Source organism: Leiobunum rupestre, chromosome 1, assembly GCF_980474605.1.
Source record: "Leiobunum rupestre chromosome 1, qqLeiRupe1.1.hap1, whole genome shotgun sequence".
Classification (NCBI taxonomy): domain Eukaryota; kingdom Metazoa; phylum Arthropoda; class Arachnida; order Opiliones; family Sclerosomatidae; genus Leiobunum; species Leiobunum rupestre.
The window spans coordinates 90,876,019-90,893,175 of NC_143384.1; the positions used below are offsets into that span (position 1 = coordinate 90,876,019).

General features: G+C 33.9%; 2 protein-coding genes across 7 annotated transcripts in view; one reads left to right on the forward strand and one right to left on the reverse strand.

Moving 5' to 3' along the window:
• Window positions 1-9,795, forward strand: part of LOC149968884 (uncharacterized) — a 47,846-nt gene extending 38,051 nt beyond the window's left edge. Inside the window, exons 15-20 of one of the 2 annotated variants that reach the window (XM_090155024.1) lie at window positions 397-523; window positions 590-740; window positions 1,129-1,375; window positions 1,431-1,549; window positions 8,371-8,494; window positions 8,890-9,795. In XM_090155024.1, the coding sequence (XP_090011150.1) occupies window positions 397-523; window positions 590-740; window positions 1,129-1,375; window positions 1,431-1,549; window positions 8,371-8,494; window positions 8,890-9,081 (960 nt within the window). In that variant the 3' untranslated portion in view covers window positions 9,082-9,795. Of the gene's footprint in view, window positions 1-396; window positions 524-589; window positions 741-1,128; window positions 1,376-1,430; window positions 1,550-8,367; window positions 8,495-8,889 lie in introns of both variants that reach the window. The other variant, XM_090155022.1, reaches the window with a different exon arrangement.
• Window positions 9,796-14,291: 4,496 nt separating this feature from the next.
• LOC149968885 (uncharacterized) lies at window positions 14,292-15,756 on the reverse strand. Of its 5 annotated transcripts, none has more exons than XM_090173665.1 (2): window positions 15,612-15,756; window positions 14,292-14,936 (listed from the first exon to the last, which is right to left on the reverse strand). In XM_090173665.1, exon 2 carries the CDS (start codon window positions 14,929-14,931, stop codon window positions 14,335-14,337), a length of 597 nt encoding a protein of 198 aa, XP_090029791.1. In that variant the 5' UTR covers window positions 14,932-14,936; window positions 15,612-15,756; the 3' UTR covers window positions 14,292-14,334. The 5 variants fall into 5 exon arrangements, with proteins under 5 accessions (XP_090029791.1, XP_090029799.1, XP_090029767.1 ...); XM_090173673.1 differs by having other exon boundaries at window positions 15,579-15,756; XM_090173641.1 differs by having other exon boundaries at window positions 15,556-15,756.
• Between the last annotated feature and the right edge of the window lie 1,401 nt (window positions 15,757-17,157).

Consider the following 17,157-nt stretch of genomic DNA (forward strand, 5'->3'; position numbering starts at 1 on the left):
TTAAATGTAAATCTGGGCTGTATGAAAAACTTTAAAACTGAGAAAACTCTTTTAAATAATGCATCTAGGTGGAAGCACCTTTCAGCAACTCTAAGCTAAAACCGACTTATCCGGATTTTGCCTTTCGTATACAGAATATCAAAGGTGCTAGAAATAATTCTATAAAATTCACTTAATGGATGTTAACTTACACTATATTTTATATTTCCTATATAAAAACATGAGAGTTTGTGATTTATTATAACACGATGTTTACAAAGAGACCATCAACTTGGAACGCAGCTGTTACTTGCTGAATAATATATTGCTAGGTCAAAATCCGTCACATCTAAAAGTTATTTTTCTTTGGAATCAGGTCTGAAATATGTGTTTCTTATACTGTCTTTTCTTTCTTAGCTGGCAACGTTTGAATCTCTTTGTCGTTCTCCTTTGTCTCGAGATAGTCTTTTAGCCAAAAATTCAGTCAATTTACTTAGAAGTGGTATAGGAACCGATGTTAGCTTCGAAATTCATACCATAAATGGTAACTAAGCTTACCAATTCATTTTGTTGATAGAAGAAAGTTACGTCATCTTATTATTAAATTTAGCTGACACAGTGATAGACCATACACAAGGCATTCCAATGGCTGAGGAAGAAATTGAATCTTACGTTGTCCGAGCTCATTGTGTGGTAATTGCAGCTAGGTGTGATTGGTTCAGGAGGGCTTTGCTTAGTGGCATGAAGGAATCAATAGACAAGTAATTTTTTTAAATTAAAATTTTCCTGATATTACTTAGTCTAAGGTGCTTCTAAAAATTAGTCACATTTGGTGTAATTTAAAAAATTCCCTGACCTACCTCTGAAACTGTAGTGTAGCCAGGCAAAGTAAGTTTTAGTGGTCATTTCATGACTCTTAAATTTCGTTAAGCCTTTTCAACAAAAGAGCGGAGTAGATTATGTTCCTTAAAGATTTTTTTGGAAAGCAAACCAATGTAGTTAGTCATAGACAACATTATTTTAAGTACACTTTACAAAGTCGCTCCAGGGTATTTTGATATTTTTTGACATCACTAAAAACATATTTATGGTTATTATTTTTTAACAGTATAACCTTTTTACCACATAAAAAAAACATTGTGTTTTTAGGAGGATAGTGGTTCATGACACAACACCAACTTTATTCAGGATTTTTCTTGAATATCTTTATGGAGGTCATTTAGATTCTAGTCAACTAAGCACTGAACAGCTAGCAGATTTAATGCAACTTAGTGATCGCTATGAAGTTGACAACTTAAAAGTAATTTCTGAAGATGCTTTAAAGAATCATATTGATGACGATACTGCGTTGTTTCTTTTGAGCATTGCTGATCAGTTCAATGCTAGGAATCTAAGAGTAAATGTTTTTTATTTTAACTATTTTTAAAATGTTAAATGAATTTTTTATTTAGAACGCAACATTAGAATTTATAGCTGTGAACAAAGAAATTATTCGCAGTGAAGTTTTTTATGAGCTACCAGAAGATTTGCAATCTGAAGTTGAAGAAATGATAACATGGGCCGAAATAAGGTGAAGTAAAACATTACGAGCTTGATTACAGTTGGATAATTATATCAAAAGTTTATTATAAACCCTCCTGAAAATACAATTATCCTACCAAGGCCAGATAATTATACACTTAAATTGTCGGTAAATTTGAATTTTGTAGCAATGTTGATGTTAAATCAAATTTTTAATTAACGTTTAAATAAAGTTGGGGCTATTGAAATTTTAAAAATAATATTAATGGTTACAATTTTTACTGGCTAAATTTGAAATTTGTTGTGCATTGTTGTATGTTCAGGCTGAGTTATTGAAATTATCGTACAGCTTTAAAATTGGCTTAAAATTACTGACACGTTTGATAATTATTGTACGTCTGGCAACGCTGCTTGTAACACTTTAAAAGCTATGACATTTAAGACAACAATTAGAGAACAAAATTTTAAAATTAAGATAACGTAACTGGCTACCACGCAGTTGCAGGAGTTTCCAAGGCCTACAAAGACTATTACGCCTGTATTGTCCATTTGTTCATGGGCTAAGGCAAGGCTCGGCATAGCTAATTACCCCCAAGCATCAAACGTCCTTTTGGTTTTACAAAAATAGTAGAATATAGTTGTAAAAACCATGCAACTACTACGCTAAGCTAGTATTCTTTTGTACTTGCTCACATTGCACCATGTACTGAGAGTGATATAGTTGTGAATTCCCATTGAACTGGTTCCTGCCACAATTTCCGTGGTCTATTTTTTGTCAAATTTAATGTAAGGAAATGGGGCAAGGACATATCACTTTCATTATTTTAAACTTACAAGGAGACGACCCGAGGTGTAACACACCGATTTGGTTCAAACTCGGGGGTTTGGTAGACCTTCATGTAACTTGAAAAACTCCAAAGGGAAATTTTTCCATAGCCAACCGTTTTGCCATGGCAACCAAAAATGTTTTTGACAACACAAAATGGAAATTTTCCCATTGAAAATGACATGTGAATTTGACCAATTTTGAGGATACCCCCTGTCACAATTTTGATAAATTTCGAACTTTTCATTATTTTTCGTAGAAGGAAAGTAAGGGCGAGACGCCACTCCCGGGTTCGGGTTTGGGTTCGGGATCGAGGATCCAGGATTTAAGGGGTGAAATGGGGGTAAAATCATCGAAAAGTCAATATATTTCGGGTATTTCTCGCGACGATTTGTTCTCTCATATATCAACATATTATGTCCAGGCCAACTTGTTCATTTATCTACGCTTATCTCGAAAGATACTTGAACGTATATATTATCAAGTTTTATCGTACGGAATAAGTTGAAATGATGTAAAAATTGATAACCTAGGCGATGTGTGCGCAGATTACCCGGGGGACGCGGTTAATTTGAATTTAAGAGTGTTTTGACGTAATGGAATATTCGTTGTTAAAGTAGAATGGAAATATTTTTAAACTTCATTTTAATATCATTGTAGTACGCTTGACACTTGAACCAATCTCACGAGTATTTCTTAAAACGAATATCTCGATCGCGTTTTATCGTACGAAATAAGTGGAAATTATGTAAGTTGTATGATTAATAACCTAGGCAGGAAGATAGCGCGCGCGCGTGTGTGGATTACCTGGGAGGCGCGGATTGCCCGGGCGCGCGGTTAATTTGAATTTAAAACATGGATTCCCTCTCCGAAATAATTCATGTACCCAAAATTGGACCGCAAGTTTTTTTCTTTTAGGGGAATCTCTATGGGAGTTTAACATTACAATAAAGCTAATAGGTCCAGTTTGGGGTACAAAGGGCCGAAAATGGTGACTTTGGTCGTTTTAAGGGTACTTTTGGTCTATTTTGGTCCATTTTTGGGTACATCAGAAAAGCAGTTGGAAAAACGAAGAGCCTTATTTTTTTTTTCCACCCATCTCCAAACTCCAAAAATTTTTTGCTATAATTTATTTATCCCTTCCGTAGGTATAAAATAAGATAAAAACCACTTACCTATATTTTAATTACGGTAAATTAAAAATACTTAATTAGTGTACTAAGTTACGTTTAAAAGAACCTTTTGTAACAATTCCAATATGTAAATATAGGTATAAGGATTGAAAAAATACTTAAAGTGGTTTTACTGATAAACTCTAAAGGAATTTAACTTTAAAGGGTATCTTAGATTATTGTTTTTAATTTTATTCAAGTTGAAAACGTATTAAGAGTCCTTCAAAGTACTATAAAAGGATTTTATTTACGAACTTAATTCATATTTTCTTCAAACTTTCAATTCGCTTTTATTACTATTTAAATACGGTAAAATATAATTCTTATACACAAATATAGTCAGAAAGATACTATAAAACACTAAAATTAAAATTAAATTAAATTTGTGTGGATAAGATTTGTAAATATCATTTTGAAACTAATAACTTTCACGCTTTATTTAAGTCAAGCCAATAAAAACAATTACCTATATTTTAAATACGGTAAAATATAAATACATTTCCGATATGTAAATAGGTAGAATAACACTATGAAAAGTTCCTTTTTCTTCTTTTAATACGACAACACACAACTCTGATACGCAAATATATAAAGAAAATATAAAAAAAAAATTTACTCTACGTTCGATACGTTAAAATACATTTCCGATACACAAATATAGATAAAGAAATACTATAAAATGTAAAAAGGTAGAAAAATACTACACATTAACCATTATGAATTTAAGCTTACAACATCCTTCACGTATAGAGCATAACATATATGTTCAGAGTTAACTTCTTTCCTCGTTATCTTTATCGCATGTGTTTTAAATAGCGTATGCATTTCAGAAATCTTTTTTAACATATTGAACGCCAAGAAAAGAGGCTTTTGTAGTATTTTTCCTCCTATATTTACATATTGGAATGTAATTTAACGTATTGAAGGTAAAGTATAGAGATTTTGTAGTATTTTACTACCTATATTGGCATTTTGGAAGTATATTTTAACGTGTTGAATGTAGAGTATAGAGAGTGTTGTAGTATTTTTCTTCCTACGTGACTACACCGGAAACGTCTCTGTGTTATTCGCTTTAGTAATCAAGCCGACTCTTAACATATGTTTTACTCTTTATTCTACGAGGTTTAAACATACACCATTTCAGTACATTCTTAACTTATTCCATACGCTATTTAAAACACATGCGATAAAGATAACGAGGAAACAAGTTAACTCTGAACATATATGTTATGCTCTATACGTGAAGGATGTTGTAAGCTTAAATTCATAATGGTTAATGTGTAGTATTTTTCTACCTTTTTACATTTTATAGTATTTCTTTATCTATATTTGTGTATCGGAAATGTATTTTAACGTATCGAACGTAGAGTAAATTTTTTTTTATATTTTCTTTATATATTTGCGTATCAGAGTTGTGTGTTGTCGTATTAAAAGAAGAAAAAGGAACTTTTCATAGTGTTATTCTACCTATTTACATATCGGAAATGTATTTATATTTTACCGTATTTAAAATATAGGTAATTGTTTTTATTGGCTTGACTTAAATAAAGCGTGAAAGTTATTAGTTTCAAAATGATATTTACAAATCTTATCCACACAAATTTAATTTAATTTTAATTTTAGTGTTTTATAGTATCTTTCTGACTATATTTGTGTATAAGAATTATATTTTACCGTATTTAATTAGTAATAAAAGCGAATTGAAAGTTTGAAGAAAATATGAATTAAGTTCGTAAATAAAATCCTTTTATTGAAGGACTCTTAATACGTTTTCAACTTGAATAAAATTAAAAACAATAATCTAAGATACCCTTTAAAGTTAAATTCCTTTAGAGTTCATCAGTAAAACCACTTTAAGTATTTTTTCAATCCTTATACCTATATTTACATATTGGAATTGTTACAAAAGGTTCTTTTAAACGTAACTTAGTACACTAATTAAGTATTTTTAATTTACCGTAATTAAAATATAGGTAAGTGGTTTTTATCTTATTTTATACCTACGGAAGGGATAAATAAATTATAGCAATAAATTTTTGGAGTTTGGAGATGGGTGGAAAAAAAAAATAAGGCTCTTCGTTTTTCCAACTGCTTTTCTGATGTACCCAAAAATGGACCAAAATAGACCAAAAGTACCCTTAAAACGACCAAAGTCACCATTTTCGGCCCTTTGTACCCCATTTCGGACCAAAAGTACCCCAAACTGGACCTATTAGCTTTATTGTAATGTTAAACTCCCATAGAGATTCCCCTAAAAGAAAAAAACTTGCTTTCCAATTTTGGGTACATGAATTATTTCGGAGAGGGAATCCATGTTTTAAATTCAAATTAACCGCGCGCACGGGCAATCCGCGCCTCCCAGGTAATCCGCGCACGCGCGCGCTATGTTCCTGCCTAGGTTATCAAGTATCATACAACTTACATAATTTCCACTTATTTCGTACGATAAAACGCGATCGAGATATTCGTTTTAAGAAATACTCGTGAGATTGGTTCAAGTGTCAAGCATATTTAAGTACTACAATGATATTAAAATGAAGTTTAAAAATATTTCCATTCTACTTTAACAACGAATATTCCATTACGTCAAAACACTCTTAAATTCAAATTAACCGCGTCCCCCGGGTAATCTGCGCACGCGTCGCCTAGGTTATCAATTTTTACATAATTTCAACTTATTCCGTACGATAAAACTTGATAAGATATACGTTCAAGTATCTTTCGAGATAAGCGTAGATAAATGAACAAGTTGGCCTGGACATAATATGTTGATATATGAGAAAACAAATCGTCGCGAGAAATACCCTAAATATATTGACTTTTCGATGATTTTACCCCCATTTCACCCCTTAAATCCTGGATCCTCGATCCTCGATCCTGGGATCGGAGTGTCGACCTTACTTTCCTTCTACTATTTTTTATTTATATTTTTTATTTTTTAGTATTTTCAATTTTTTTTTTTCAAAATTGTGACATAAGTATATGTATTTGTACCCCGCTGCTCCGCCTTAAGCACTACAGCGGCCACCTTAAACAACCAGCCCTGGACAAAAGTGCGCTTTGCGAAACAACGTTCGGCCAGTGAGACAGCCATTTTGACCGCCTCACATATAGCAAACAAACGCCCTCATCACGGCCCAACAAAAGGCGACACCATGGGCTGCCCGAGACCCACCCTCGCACAGCTGAGGACTAGAGTGGCTTCCTCTTTCACTGCAAACTACCCTCCTTAGTAGGTCACAGAATGACGAATGTGGAACACCCATGAGGTTCCAGTGACCCAGCGCCCCGATCACATGACCTTGAGAGCCGGGTATGGAGCCCCCCACAGGCTCCAGTGACCCCATCACACCACTAGATAGGGACATAAGTATATGTATTTGTACCCCGCTGCTCCGCCTTAAGCACTACAGCGGCCACCTTAAACAACCAGCCCTGGACAAAAGTGCGCTTTGCGAAACAACGTTCGGCCAGTGAGACAGCCATTTTGACCGCCTCACATATAGCAAACAAACGCCCTCATCACGGCCCAACAAAAGGCGACACCATGGGCTGCCCGAGACCCACCCTCGCACAGCTGAGGACTAGAATGGCTTCCTCTTCCACTGCAAACTACCCTCCTTAGTAGGTCACAGAATGACGAGTGTGGAACACCCATGAGGTTCCAGTGACCCAGCGCCCCGATCACATGACCTTGAGAGCCGGGTATGGAGCCCCCCACAGGCTCCAGTGACCCCATCACACCACTAGATAGGGACAGTGGGAACACCACTAGATAGGGACAGGGGGTACCCTTAAAATTGGTCAGATTCCCATGTTATTTTCAATGGGAAAATTTCCATTTTGTGTTGTCAAAAACATTTCTGGTTGCCATGGCGAAACGGTTGCCTATGGAGAGATTTCCCTTTAGGGTTTTTCAAGTTACATGAAGGTCTACCAAACTCCTGAGTTTGAACGAAATCGGTGTGTTACACCTCGGGTCGTCTCCTTGTTAGTGGCAAGAGTAAAGTTAGTCATCATGCATTCATACACAAAGCATGCATTCTGAAATGAAAGATTATGCTAATTACAATCTGCCATGTTGGTATAGTCTTAACTTATGGGGTAATTCACAAATTTAGTGGTGATATTATCATGTGTAACATGTCATAAGTATGCCCTAAAGGCATTTTCCTTAATGCAGGGGCGTAGGAACGTTCTAGAAGTTGGAGGGGGCAAAGATAAAGAATGGTTTTTAATTTTTAATGGAGTGTAGCTTCTCCGAATGCTTGTGTACTTGTTACTACTACCTAAATTGGCGGGAAAAGACTGAAATTTAAACACAGTTGAGGTTGTATAAACTGTATATGCTTTTAAAATGAAAATTTTAGCCTTTTAAAGATTTAAACTGACCAAAGGTTGGAGGGGGCAATAACATTAGTTGCCCCTCCCAGAAAAATTCTAGGGAGTGGCATTGCCCCCCCCCCCCTGCCCCTCCCGGTTCCTACGCCCCTGCCTTAATGAAGCTAGCTTTGGTCAAGAGCTGTTCAGTTAATTACATAACTTCCAACATGTTACGAAATATGCATCATCAACCTTTTAGGGGAGTTAGGGAGGAGCCACACCGTAGTTGCATCTGAAAGCATGATTAATTTCGTGCCTCAGCATTCTGAGAGCCCCTCTTAACCTTAAAAATTTGCTTTTAAAATGGTATAGAAGAAATATGTATGTTCTCAAAATTATAAGGAATTAACTTTTCAGCTCACTTATTCATGTTCTCTGGAAACGTTATATAGAGGCATATTTATCTGTGTTAAATGTGATATTATAATTTTTTTGATAGAACTTTTAATAGCTTTTCATTTAATCAAATGATTAATTTTTTGACAGAAGTTCCACGCGCAGTGACTTCTGCTCACTTCCCCAATTTCTAGGTCCAGATAGCCCCAGTTCCATGTCATCTAGTCTATTAGATATCGAAGAACTAACATCAGCAATGAACGTATCTGGAAAAGAGGTGAAAGATTTTCTTTGATATTTAGTTCAAATTTCAGTTGAATTATTTAGATTTTTTAGTTAAAACTTGTGGTACAAGATTTTTGTTTTTCAGTTCAAATTTGTAATTTTTTTATTGCAATTTTAGTATTTAACCAATATTGTGAGGTATATTCAGGAAATTTGTTATGATTCTGGGTGCTTCATTGGGCTAATGTACAAAGCTTTCTGCTACTTTTGATGCCGATATGAAAAAATTAGTATTAAAACTTCATTGGAATGGGAATAGTAATTTACTTCTAATGTTAAAGGATTATGTTACATGGACGAGTTATTAAGATAACTTTTTGTTATATTTTGTAAAAATAACATTTTTCATGAAGTATATTGTGGTTGTTTCTATTTTGATAATTAAAGGGTGAAGTTGCATCAGATTCAAGTTCTCTAGAGGACCTTCCTCTAACTCAAGATTCTACGCAGCTAGAAGCTTGTGTTGCACAGTTACGGGACATAGTGGGAGAAGCAGTTCCGAGGGAGGAACTAGTTCAAGTTTCATTAGCTGCAGATTATGATGTTAATCGTGCTCTGAATTTCTTCTTCTCATCCTGATTAGCCTTTATTTAATTCAATGAACTTGGTAAATAATTCCTTTTTACTACATTCCCACCCTTTTTTCACTTTCAACATAAATTTCGAGTTTTAAATAAAATTCAGTGCTCGTTGTACTTAAATTGTCAAAAATTTATCCCACTACCGTGCAGTTTTTTTTCCAGTAAACTAAAAATTTACAATGCAAATTGAATGTTTTGTACAGTCCGTTTGAAAATAACCATATATAAACTGACAATTTTGATTCTATAAAAAACTTCTTACATGAAAGTTAACTTATGTCTGTAAAGGCTGACATTTAGTGGCATTACAATTGATACGTACAAACTATTGTTCTGATAATAGAATGGTACATTTTGTAAAAATATTTTGTTGTGAGCTTTCCGAACTAGCCTTATTGCTCACATGGTCTTGCGGTTAAGTTTTGTTATACTTCAAATTGAGGTTTAAAATTTGTTCGTTGCTGAGTTTCACAAATCAATCTTAAAATCGTTATTTTAGTTTGTGTTCAAACATATTGGAAATGTTTATACTTGAATCTTAGCAATGAGAAATATTTTGTTTTATATTTAGAAATATATAAATTATTTCTCTATACATATTCCATCAGGAATGCTTCGTAATTATACATTGTGTAAATGTAATTTAAGAATTTGAATACCAGAATTTCAACAAATAAACTAAAAGCATTAAACTTAATTATAAATTAAGTACTTTGTAGGCATTGATTGTTAGATCTTACAATATGTATAGTACACTTGCTGCCCAATTTATGCACATTTATTTAGTTTTTATTACAAAACTTTCTTGAAATTCAAAGTAATTACATTTTAAAGGTGCAATTGTGTATCTCCATTTGAGCTAGACATATAGCTAAGCGCTCTTTGTGAATTGCCTAGAAACTAGTTGGGTTTCAAGGAAGTTTTGGAAAATGGTATATTGGACCAATTTCAATTATATCCAAAATTATACCCAAAAACTGAAAATATTTGGAGTTTGGCATTGACAAGGAAATGTCAGAGCTGTGTTCTAATACCTCCAAAGTTGTGTAAATAAATAGTTTGAGTGTATCAATCATAGAGATAGAAAACAGGTAGAGGGAAGATTACCACATAAAGGCGCCCTTGTTTTTGACCGGGAAATTTCATCGCCCCTCTGGCGCATGTATGAGAAGCGGAGGTGGGCAGGATTTTCTTGGTGTTGCTCCGCGCCACCTATCGATTGGCAGAGTAACTAGTACTAGGCTGACATTTCAAATTACAAATAAAGGCTTAATGTAGTTCATTTTACCTTTCGTTGATGGCGCCACATAATCTGTCCAGCTAATGATCTCATACATTGGCAAAAAGGGGTGGTCGCCATTTGCAGTCACCTTCGCCAGATTCAATTAAGCCTCCACCTGTTTCCTACCTCTATGGTATCAATACTTATTCTTATTTTATATCGAAAATTATATTAATATAATTATAATACACATACTGATTCTAAGAGAAACAGGTGGAGCTTAAATTACGTTTAATGTAAGATGTAGCACAAATTTTATAATTAATTAACTGGCTGCTGTCCGTAGAAAGATAGAGCCATTAATAAATGTAAAAATTTAAAATAAAGCAAAGTTAGTCAATCCCTCTACAATCTTATATATACTCTTTTGAGACTTTTCCTACAGAGCTTTAAGGGTAAAATTCTCGATTTGGAATTATGATTAGTCTTTCCCACAAAATTTTAAGTTACTTATTTAAAATTCTGGTAGTTCTATCTTATTTTAATGTACTGGAAGACTGACTAAAAATCTCAGGAAATAAGCTGATTTCATTTCATTTTGGACAAACATCTTAGCAAAAAATTGTCACTACATCCGAGGGTAGAAGTGGGTTTGTTGCGCACTAAAACTAGAACCCGATAATGTGTTGATGAGAGTCAACACCTGTACTATGTTACCGCAATTCCAGTGGATCAAAGGATAATTTTCCCTTTCTGGTGGCAATTTAAATTTCTTTTCTCATGCCAGTGAACCTTCTAATTATTTCTTAGTCGCATATGCAATTGTGATTTTACTTGATTTAGTTTTGAGATCAGCTTTATATATATTATCAAAGATTTACTTAAGTTGTTTCAGTGAATTCAGCTTGCACGAAATGAATGATATAAATTAATTCCACAAAGATTCAAGAAAGTTATTTAAAAAAAAATCACATGTATTTGAAGAATTATGTGAAATTGATAATTCTTTAAAGCTTTAAAGATAAATTTTTAGAACGATTTATTGAATGTTTTATATATAATTTCACTTATTGCTAAAGGTTGATAAATTTAGTTGTCTTCAGAGTATGAATGAATAAATCTACGAAGTAATGATGGAAAATGTTTGTAAAAGTAGCCTAGAAAAGACCAGCTTTCATGAGCCACCATTTTAGCCCAAGAAAAATTTCCAGTTGTACTCAAAAATACCTTTGTAAGGCCATTCTTAAATATCATAGTTTTTATGACCAAGGTTTAGTGAAAATTTGTCAGTAAATTGATTAACAATAATGTAGATAGAAACACTTTTTGTTTAGGATGCGATACAAGAAATCTGTACGGTCTGTAATATGTATAGTTGGCTCATGCGAGTCTTAAATCACTCTCCTAGTAGTAGCCTTATTTATCCCTAAATAAAGTTTAGTTACCTCTTTATGAATTGTAATAATAATAATTTAAGAAGATTTTTTAATTAAAAGCTGAAACTTTGTGCCAGCATTTAAATGACTAAATTTTAACAATTTTTTTTAATTAATAATCTAACACTCTCTTGATTAGTAAGATATAGACCACTCATATTCACCATTTTCAATGTATTATTTTTAAAACATGATTTAAAAATGGAGCTTTTTGGGCATGGATAAAATATGTGAATCAATTAGTTACTGCAGCTATGGCCCCATCACTTGGACCCACCCCTAACTTGGTGCGATTGTCTTTGTAGTATTGTCTTTCGGGGGAAGGGGCATGGATTAATTAACTAAAGAAGGTACCTCAAAGCAAGAAAATCTGCCAGCATTGTGTTACCAACGCCACCTAGCTGAATAGGTTGTTTTATGGACCCAAAAAAACCAACCAAAATACCATTTCCTTGGTCTAGCATTGACATGGGGATGGAAGGGGAAAAGTGTAACATAACACCAATAGGAATGGGATTTAGAGATCTACAGTCTGAGGTACATCCTTTACTGAGGATAGTTAATTAATCCATATTAGTATGATGGCACATTCTTTTATAGTTTGAAAATAATTAAGTTGAAACATTTTACTAAAGCATAGTGTAAAAACAAAGATCTTCATAATTTTTTTTTCATGCTCAAATAGTGGTTCAATATACAATTATAAATGGTATGATTTCTCTACTAAAATCTTTCCCATCAATATTCCTACAAATACTTTAATTTTTATAGAATTGTAAGGCAGTAAGTCGTATGTGTATTATTTAAGAATCAGTTTGCCTAATGAAATGTAACAAAATTACTACTGAAAATAACTAATCAATTTTGTCTAGTTAAACGGAGCTGCTTATAGTTTAATATTGTGTGTCTAACTATAATAATTATAAATTAGACACGCTAATTTGTGGTGTTTTTGATTGATGATAGATTTCATTTAAATGGTAACTGAAAAATGTCACAATGAAATATAATTATGAAAATAACTTGTTTTTATAGAAATGTTATTGCAACTAACAAAAAATGCTGTTGTGGATAGTTTGTCTTGGAAAATTTTAACTTTGTTTTTAATTGTATTGAAACTTTTTGTTAACGTTTAGGTGTAATATAAGAAGACAAAAAAATCTTGGCTATTAATATTTATATACTAAAAATTCAACTAGCTCCACATGTTTACTCATTAAAGTTTTAGGCGTTTTAATACAGTAGTTTTATTATTTTTATAATAGAAAAGTAGTTTGTAAGAATTTTTTTCAGAGTTAGTCATTCACCATATTATATGCTAATTACTAATCATTGCCTACCTTATCGTAAACAGAGTTGCCACAATTTTCAGATTCAGATTCTCTGACCTTTTTAAGAGATTTTCCCTGACTATTTCCTTACTTTTTTAAGGCCAAATTTTTATTTTATATTTTACTTTTATTAAAAGTTAATAAATTTAAATGGACTTGTATTTCAGTAAAAAAGATATTGCAATGTTGAAAAATTTAGCAAAACTTTCAATTAAATAAATGATAATCATAGAATTGGTCATAGATCTAGAGTAAAATTACCTTAAAAAAGTACCAAAAGAAAATTGAATTCCATGACTTTTTCCTGACGTTTTACAAATTCTTAAAATTCCCAGACATCTCCCTGACTTTTTAGGCCCATTTTTAAATTCCCTGTTTTCTCTGATAAAGGATAATGCACTGAAAATTTCTTCAATTAGATAATGGCATTTTAGTTCAACATAATTATGGCCACTAGATTATCTGTGATCCTGTTCTAAGAACAATGTTTTAACTTTTTCAAGAAAAATGTGGTGTTCCATTAATTTGTGATGCAATTTACTTTGTTTAAGTTTCTTCAAAGAAGTTTAATCTCCAGAATTTAAGAAAAATATTTCTTACTTGTGTTCTAAAATCATAATAATAGTATCAGCCAAGAAGGTATAGCTAGTTTATATATTACTGAACAGGTCAACTGAAATCATATCAATTTGCACTGCAGCACTACCAAGACTCGGTTTAATCACCTATTGCCTAAATAGTCCACGACAGATAGGTAAAAACTGGTTTTGAATTCTGACATTAGACCATAAAGATTATGATTTTATAGCTCAGGTAGTTTTGAGCTAAGAGTCCCCACCTAGTGCAAGATTCCAACGCCATCTTGGAAAATGGCTGCCATGAGTAGTTGTAGTATTGGTACAACCCTATATTAAAATCTTTTAGGTCTCATTCGTATTACCCTCAATCATATAAAAAATTAACAAAATTAGTATTTAATAGGTTTACAACTTTAAAGTTGTAAGCACTTAACTGAAATATTTCATTATTTGGCCACCGTCTTGGAAAATATTCGCATTCATGACCATGCAATATATATTTGCTATACCCTAAATGATTTGTTGAGTTTGGTAGTCCTTCTGGACATAAAGCATTTCATTTATATTTAACTCCGAAGCAAGAGTTAAACAGGGCAGTTCAGTTTGAGCATGGAAAAAATTAAATTGAAACAAATAATGAATGCAAGTCAAAAATCTTTATTATTACACCGTGGTATGATTAAATTACATTGTTACATCTGGTGGATCATCATTGTCAAAGTTTATTTTTACGACTTTTAGCAATCTTCTAGAAGGATCACTCTCAAAAACCTTGAATCCTTGATTCTCCAACTTTGTTTGCATTTTTAAAGTATCATGCAGGTTTTTGAAATCCATATAGTTTATTCGTTTCCTACGCTCGTGAGTTAACACAGTAGTTAAAGTTCTCCGGCATTTATCAATAGGTATAGTATTTAAAGTTTTTTCATCATTAAAATTTATTTGCGATTTGAAGGCACGAATATGTTTAACATTTTGGAAATTCTTAGAGTTGGATATTTTTTTTTTACGCTGAGGCATTAGCATTGTCTTTGATTTGGAACTACTGGCATTAGGAGATTCAATGTCTTTAATAGCTAATTTATGTACCACTACCAGTCCTTCGTTTATGGAACAGCAGTTTAATTCACTCTCTTTTGATGTAGTTTCTGTGGTATTATCATCGACATTTTCCACGTTCGTTTTCGCACCTTGTATATTAATCCCACCACTGTCAAATTGTTCGTTAAAATCAGAAACTTGTAAATTCCCATTAGAGATGGAAACCGTGAATGATTCCATTGTTTCTATTATTATAAACATTAAAGGGTTTAAGGTGTAAGCAAAAAAGAAAGAAGTTACTTAAAAACATGGGAAGGCAGATAATTTAAACCACAGCCACCTAAATAGTCAAATGTCTGTGTGCCTGATATTCATTGCATGTGCAGGGATGGACTGGGTACCTTAACGCGAAATGGGCTTGCCTGAAGGGTACATAGTGCTAGAATACAGAACTATATTTTAATAAACCTAACTACCTTGCGCCTTCTACTGGAACCAGCTTAGTGTCTGTGGAGCCATGCGCAACATACCACCTTAATAGAGGATATCCAAACTCCTACCACTAAAATCCTGTCAGTTTAGTTGATAAGACTCAGGGCCGTTTTAACCTTTCCGTAGGCCTTAGGCAAAAATCTTTAATTACCGGCTTTTCGGACCTTCGTAGGCCCTATTATATGGAATCGTAGGCCCTTATTCTCCTAAAATTTTCGTAGGCACTAAGCACTTTCCTTAATCTGCCTTATGGATAAGGCTGCCCTGATTAGACTCTTTGCCATTAAAGACCCATTGTCTACTTGGATTAAATTCTACTCTAAAACTGCTACATAAGTAACATAACCCAGCAAATACTAAAAGGAGTCTTACTTCTCCTACTTTGCAGTCTTTACCTACTCGTGGTAATAGCGAATAACTTCATCTACCTCATTCCAAGCATGATTCTCAAAGATTTTCCCTTACAATAATTATATCATAGAAACCTCTCCCAAATGAAATAGAAAATGAGGCACTTTTCAAGCAAAAATTTATCAGAAACTTAAATTGAACTCTTTAGGCGGTCATCAGAATTTTCATTATAACTAAGTACTTCTACGATCAAAGTTGGCCGTGGTACTTCCAACTACTCGGTGCCAGGGTTGAATATAAGCAAAGATAATTTAAACTCGTACCCTAGATTAGAATATTGAGAGCTTTCCCATTGACGGTTTTGTTACGAAGCGTTTTACCTTTTCCGACACGTGACCTCAGAAAAATCGGGCTTCATCAGTTGCGGTAACGCGCAAACCATGGAGCGAATTTTTTCTAGTTCCAGCGGGAAGTGGGTTAACGCTATCGGCAACGCGCGAGAGAGTGATTTCGAATCTAGGGTACGAGTTTAAATTATCTTTGATCAAAGATAATTTAAACTCGTACCAAAGATTCGAAATCAATCTTTCGTGCGTTGCCGATAGCGTTTACCCCTTCCCGCCGGAACTCAGAAAAAAATTCGCTCCATGGTTTGCGCCTTACCACAACCACGGCCAACTTCGATCACGCCCTATATAGCCCGGCAGCGCGTGATCGAAGTTGGCCGTGCCGCAACCGATGGACCCCGATTTTTCTGAGGTCACGTGCCGGAAAAGGGTAAACGCTTCGTAACAAAACCGTCAATGGGAAAGCTCTCAGTATTCGAATCTAGGGTACGAGTTTAAATTATCTTTGCTTTGATATACGGCACTAGTCACGACATTTGACTACTAAGATAATTGTGGGGGGGGGGGAATTTACCTAAATTTTCATAAATAATGGCGAATATGGCGTATCATAAATTCATCATTCATCAATCCCATTTTATTTAAAAAAAATTGTGATCGATAAAGGCACGTTATAATAAACTCCTATTTTAATTCTGACGTGTAAAGCAAAATGTTGGATGTCCTTATTGTGTTTACTCCCCCCCCTACCCAGTGACTACTAAAATAAATTATGATAAGAGGCTCACTAGTCAGGCTGACTACTTAAAAAAAATGTCCTTGTGTCCAACCCTGCTCGGTTCCTCCGAAATAGATTAAGGCCGACGCCATAGATATAAGAAATGTATATAAAGGTCTAGATAAATTTCGTAGCGTCTAAGCCTAACATAAAATACGGAATTGACACATAGCAGACACTGAGGAAGGCACGTGACCAAGAGCGCGAACTCTCTTAGCATTTTAGTACTAAGTGCTTGACCTTTCCGCAGGCCGTAGGCTTTAGACACCATCTGTTGGTGATCTTTAGTATTATTTTTAAGCAGGAGACAATGGCTCTCGCGACGATAGCACGAGCTTTCTTACCGATAGATAGCGCCTTATAAGGATAGCCTGCAGAAATTACGTGTTTCTGCTAGCTGTCACCTCCGTATTCACTCCCTTTGAAATATTTTATCTAGACCTTTATATACGTTTCCTATATCTATGGCCGGCGCACGCTATATTAACAGAGATAGAC

Bases quoted from the DNA above. Each gene is read 5' to 3' on its own strand.
- LOC149968885 (XM_090173665.1), bottom strand. From the start codon at position 14,931: ATGGAATCATTCACGGTTTCCATCTCTAATGGGAATTTACAAGTTTCT.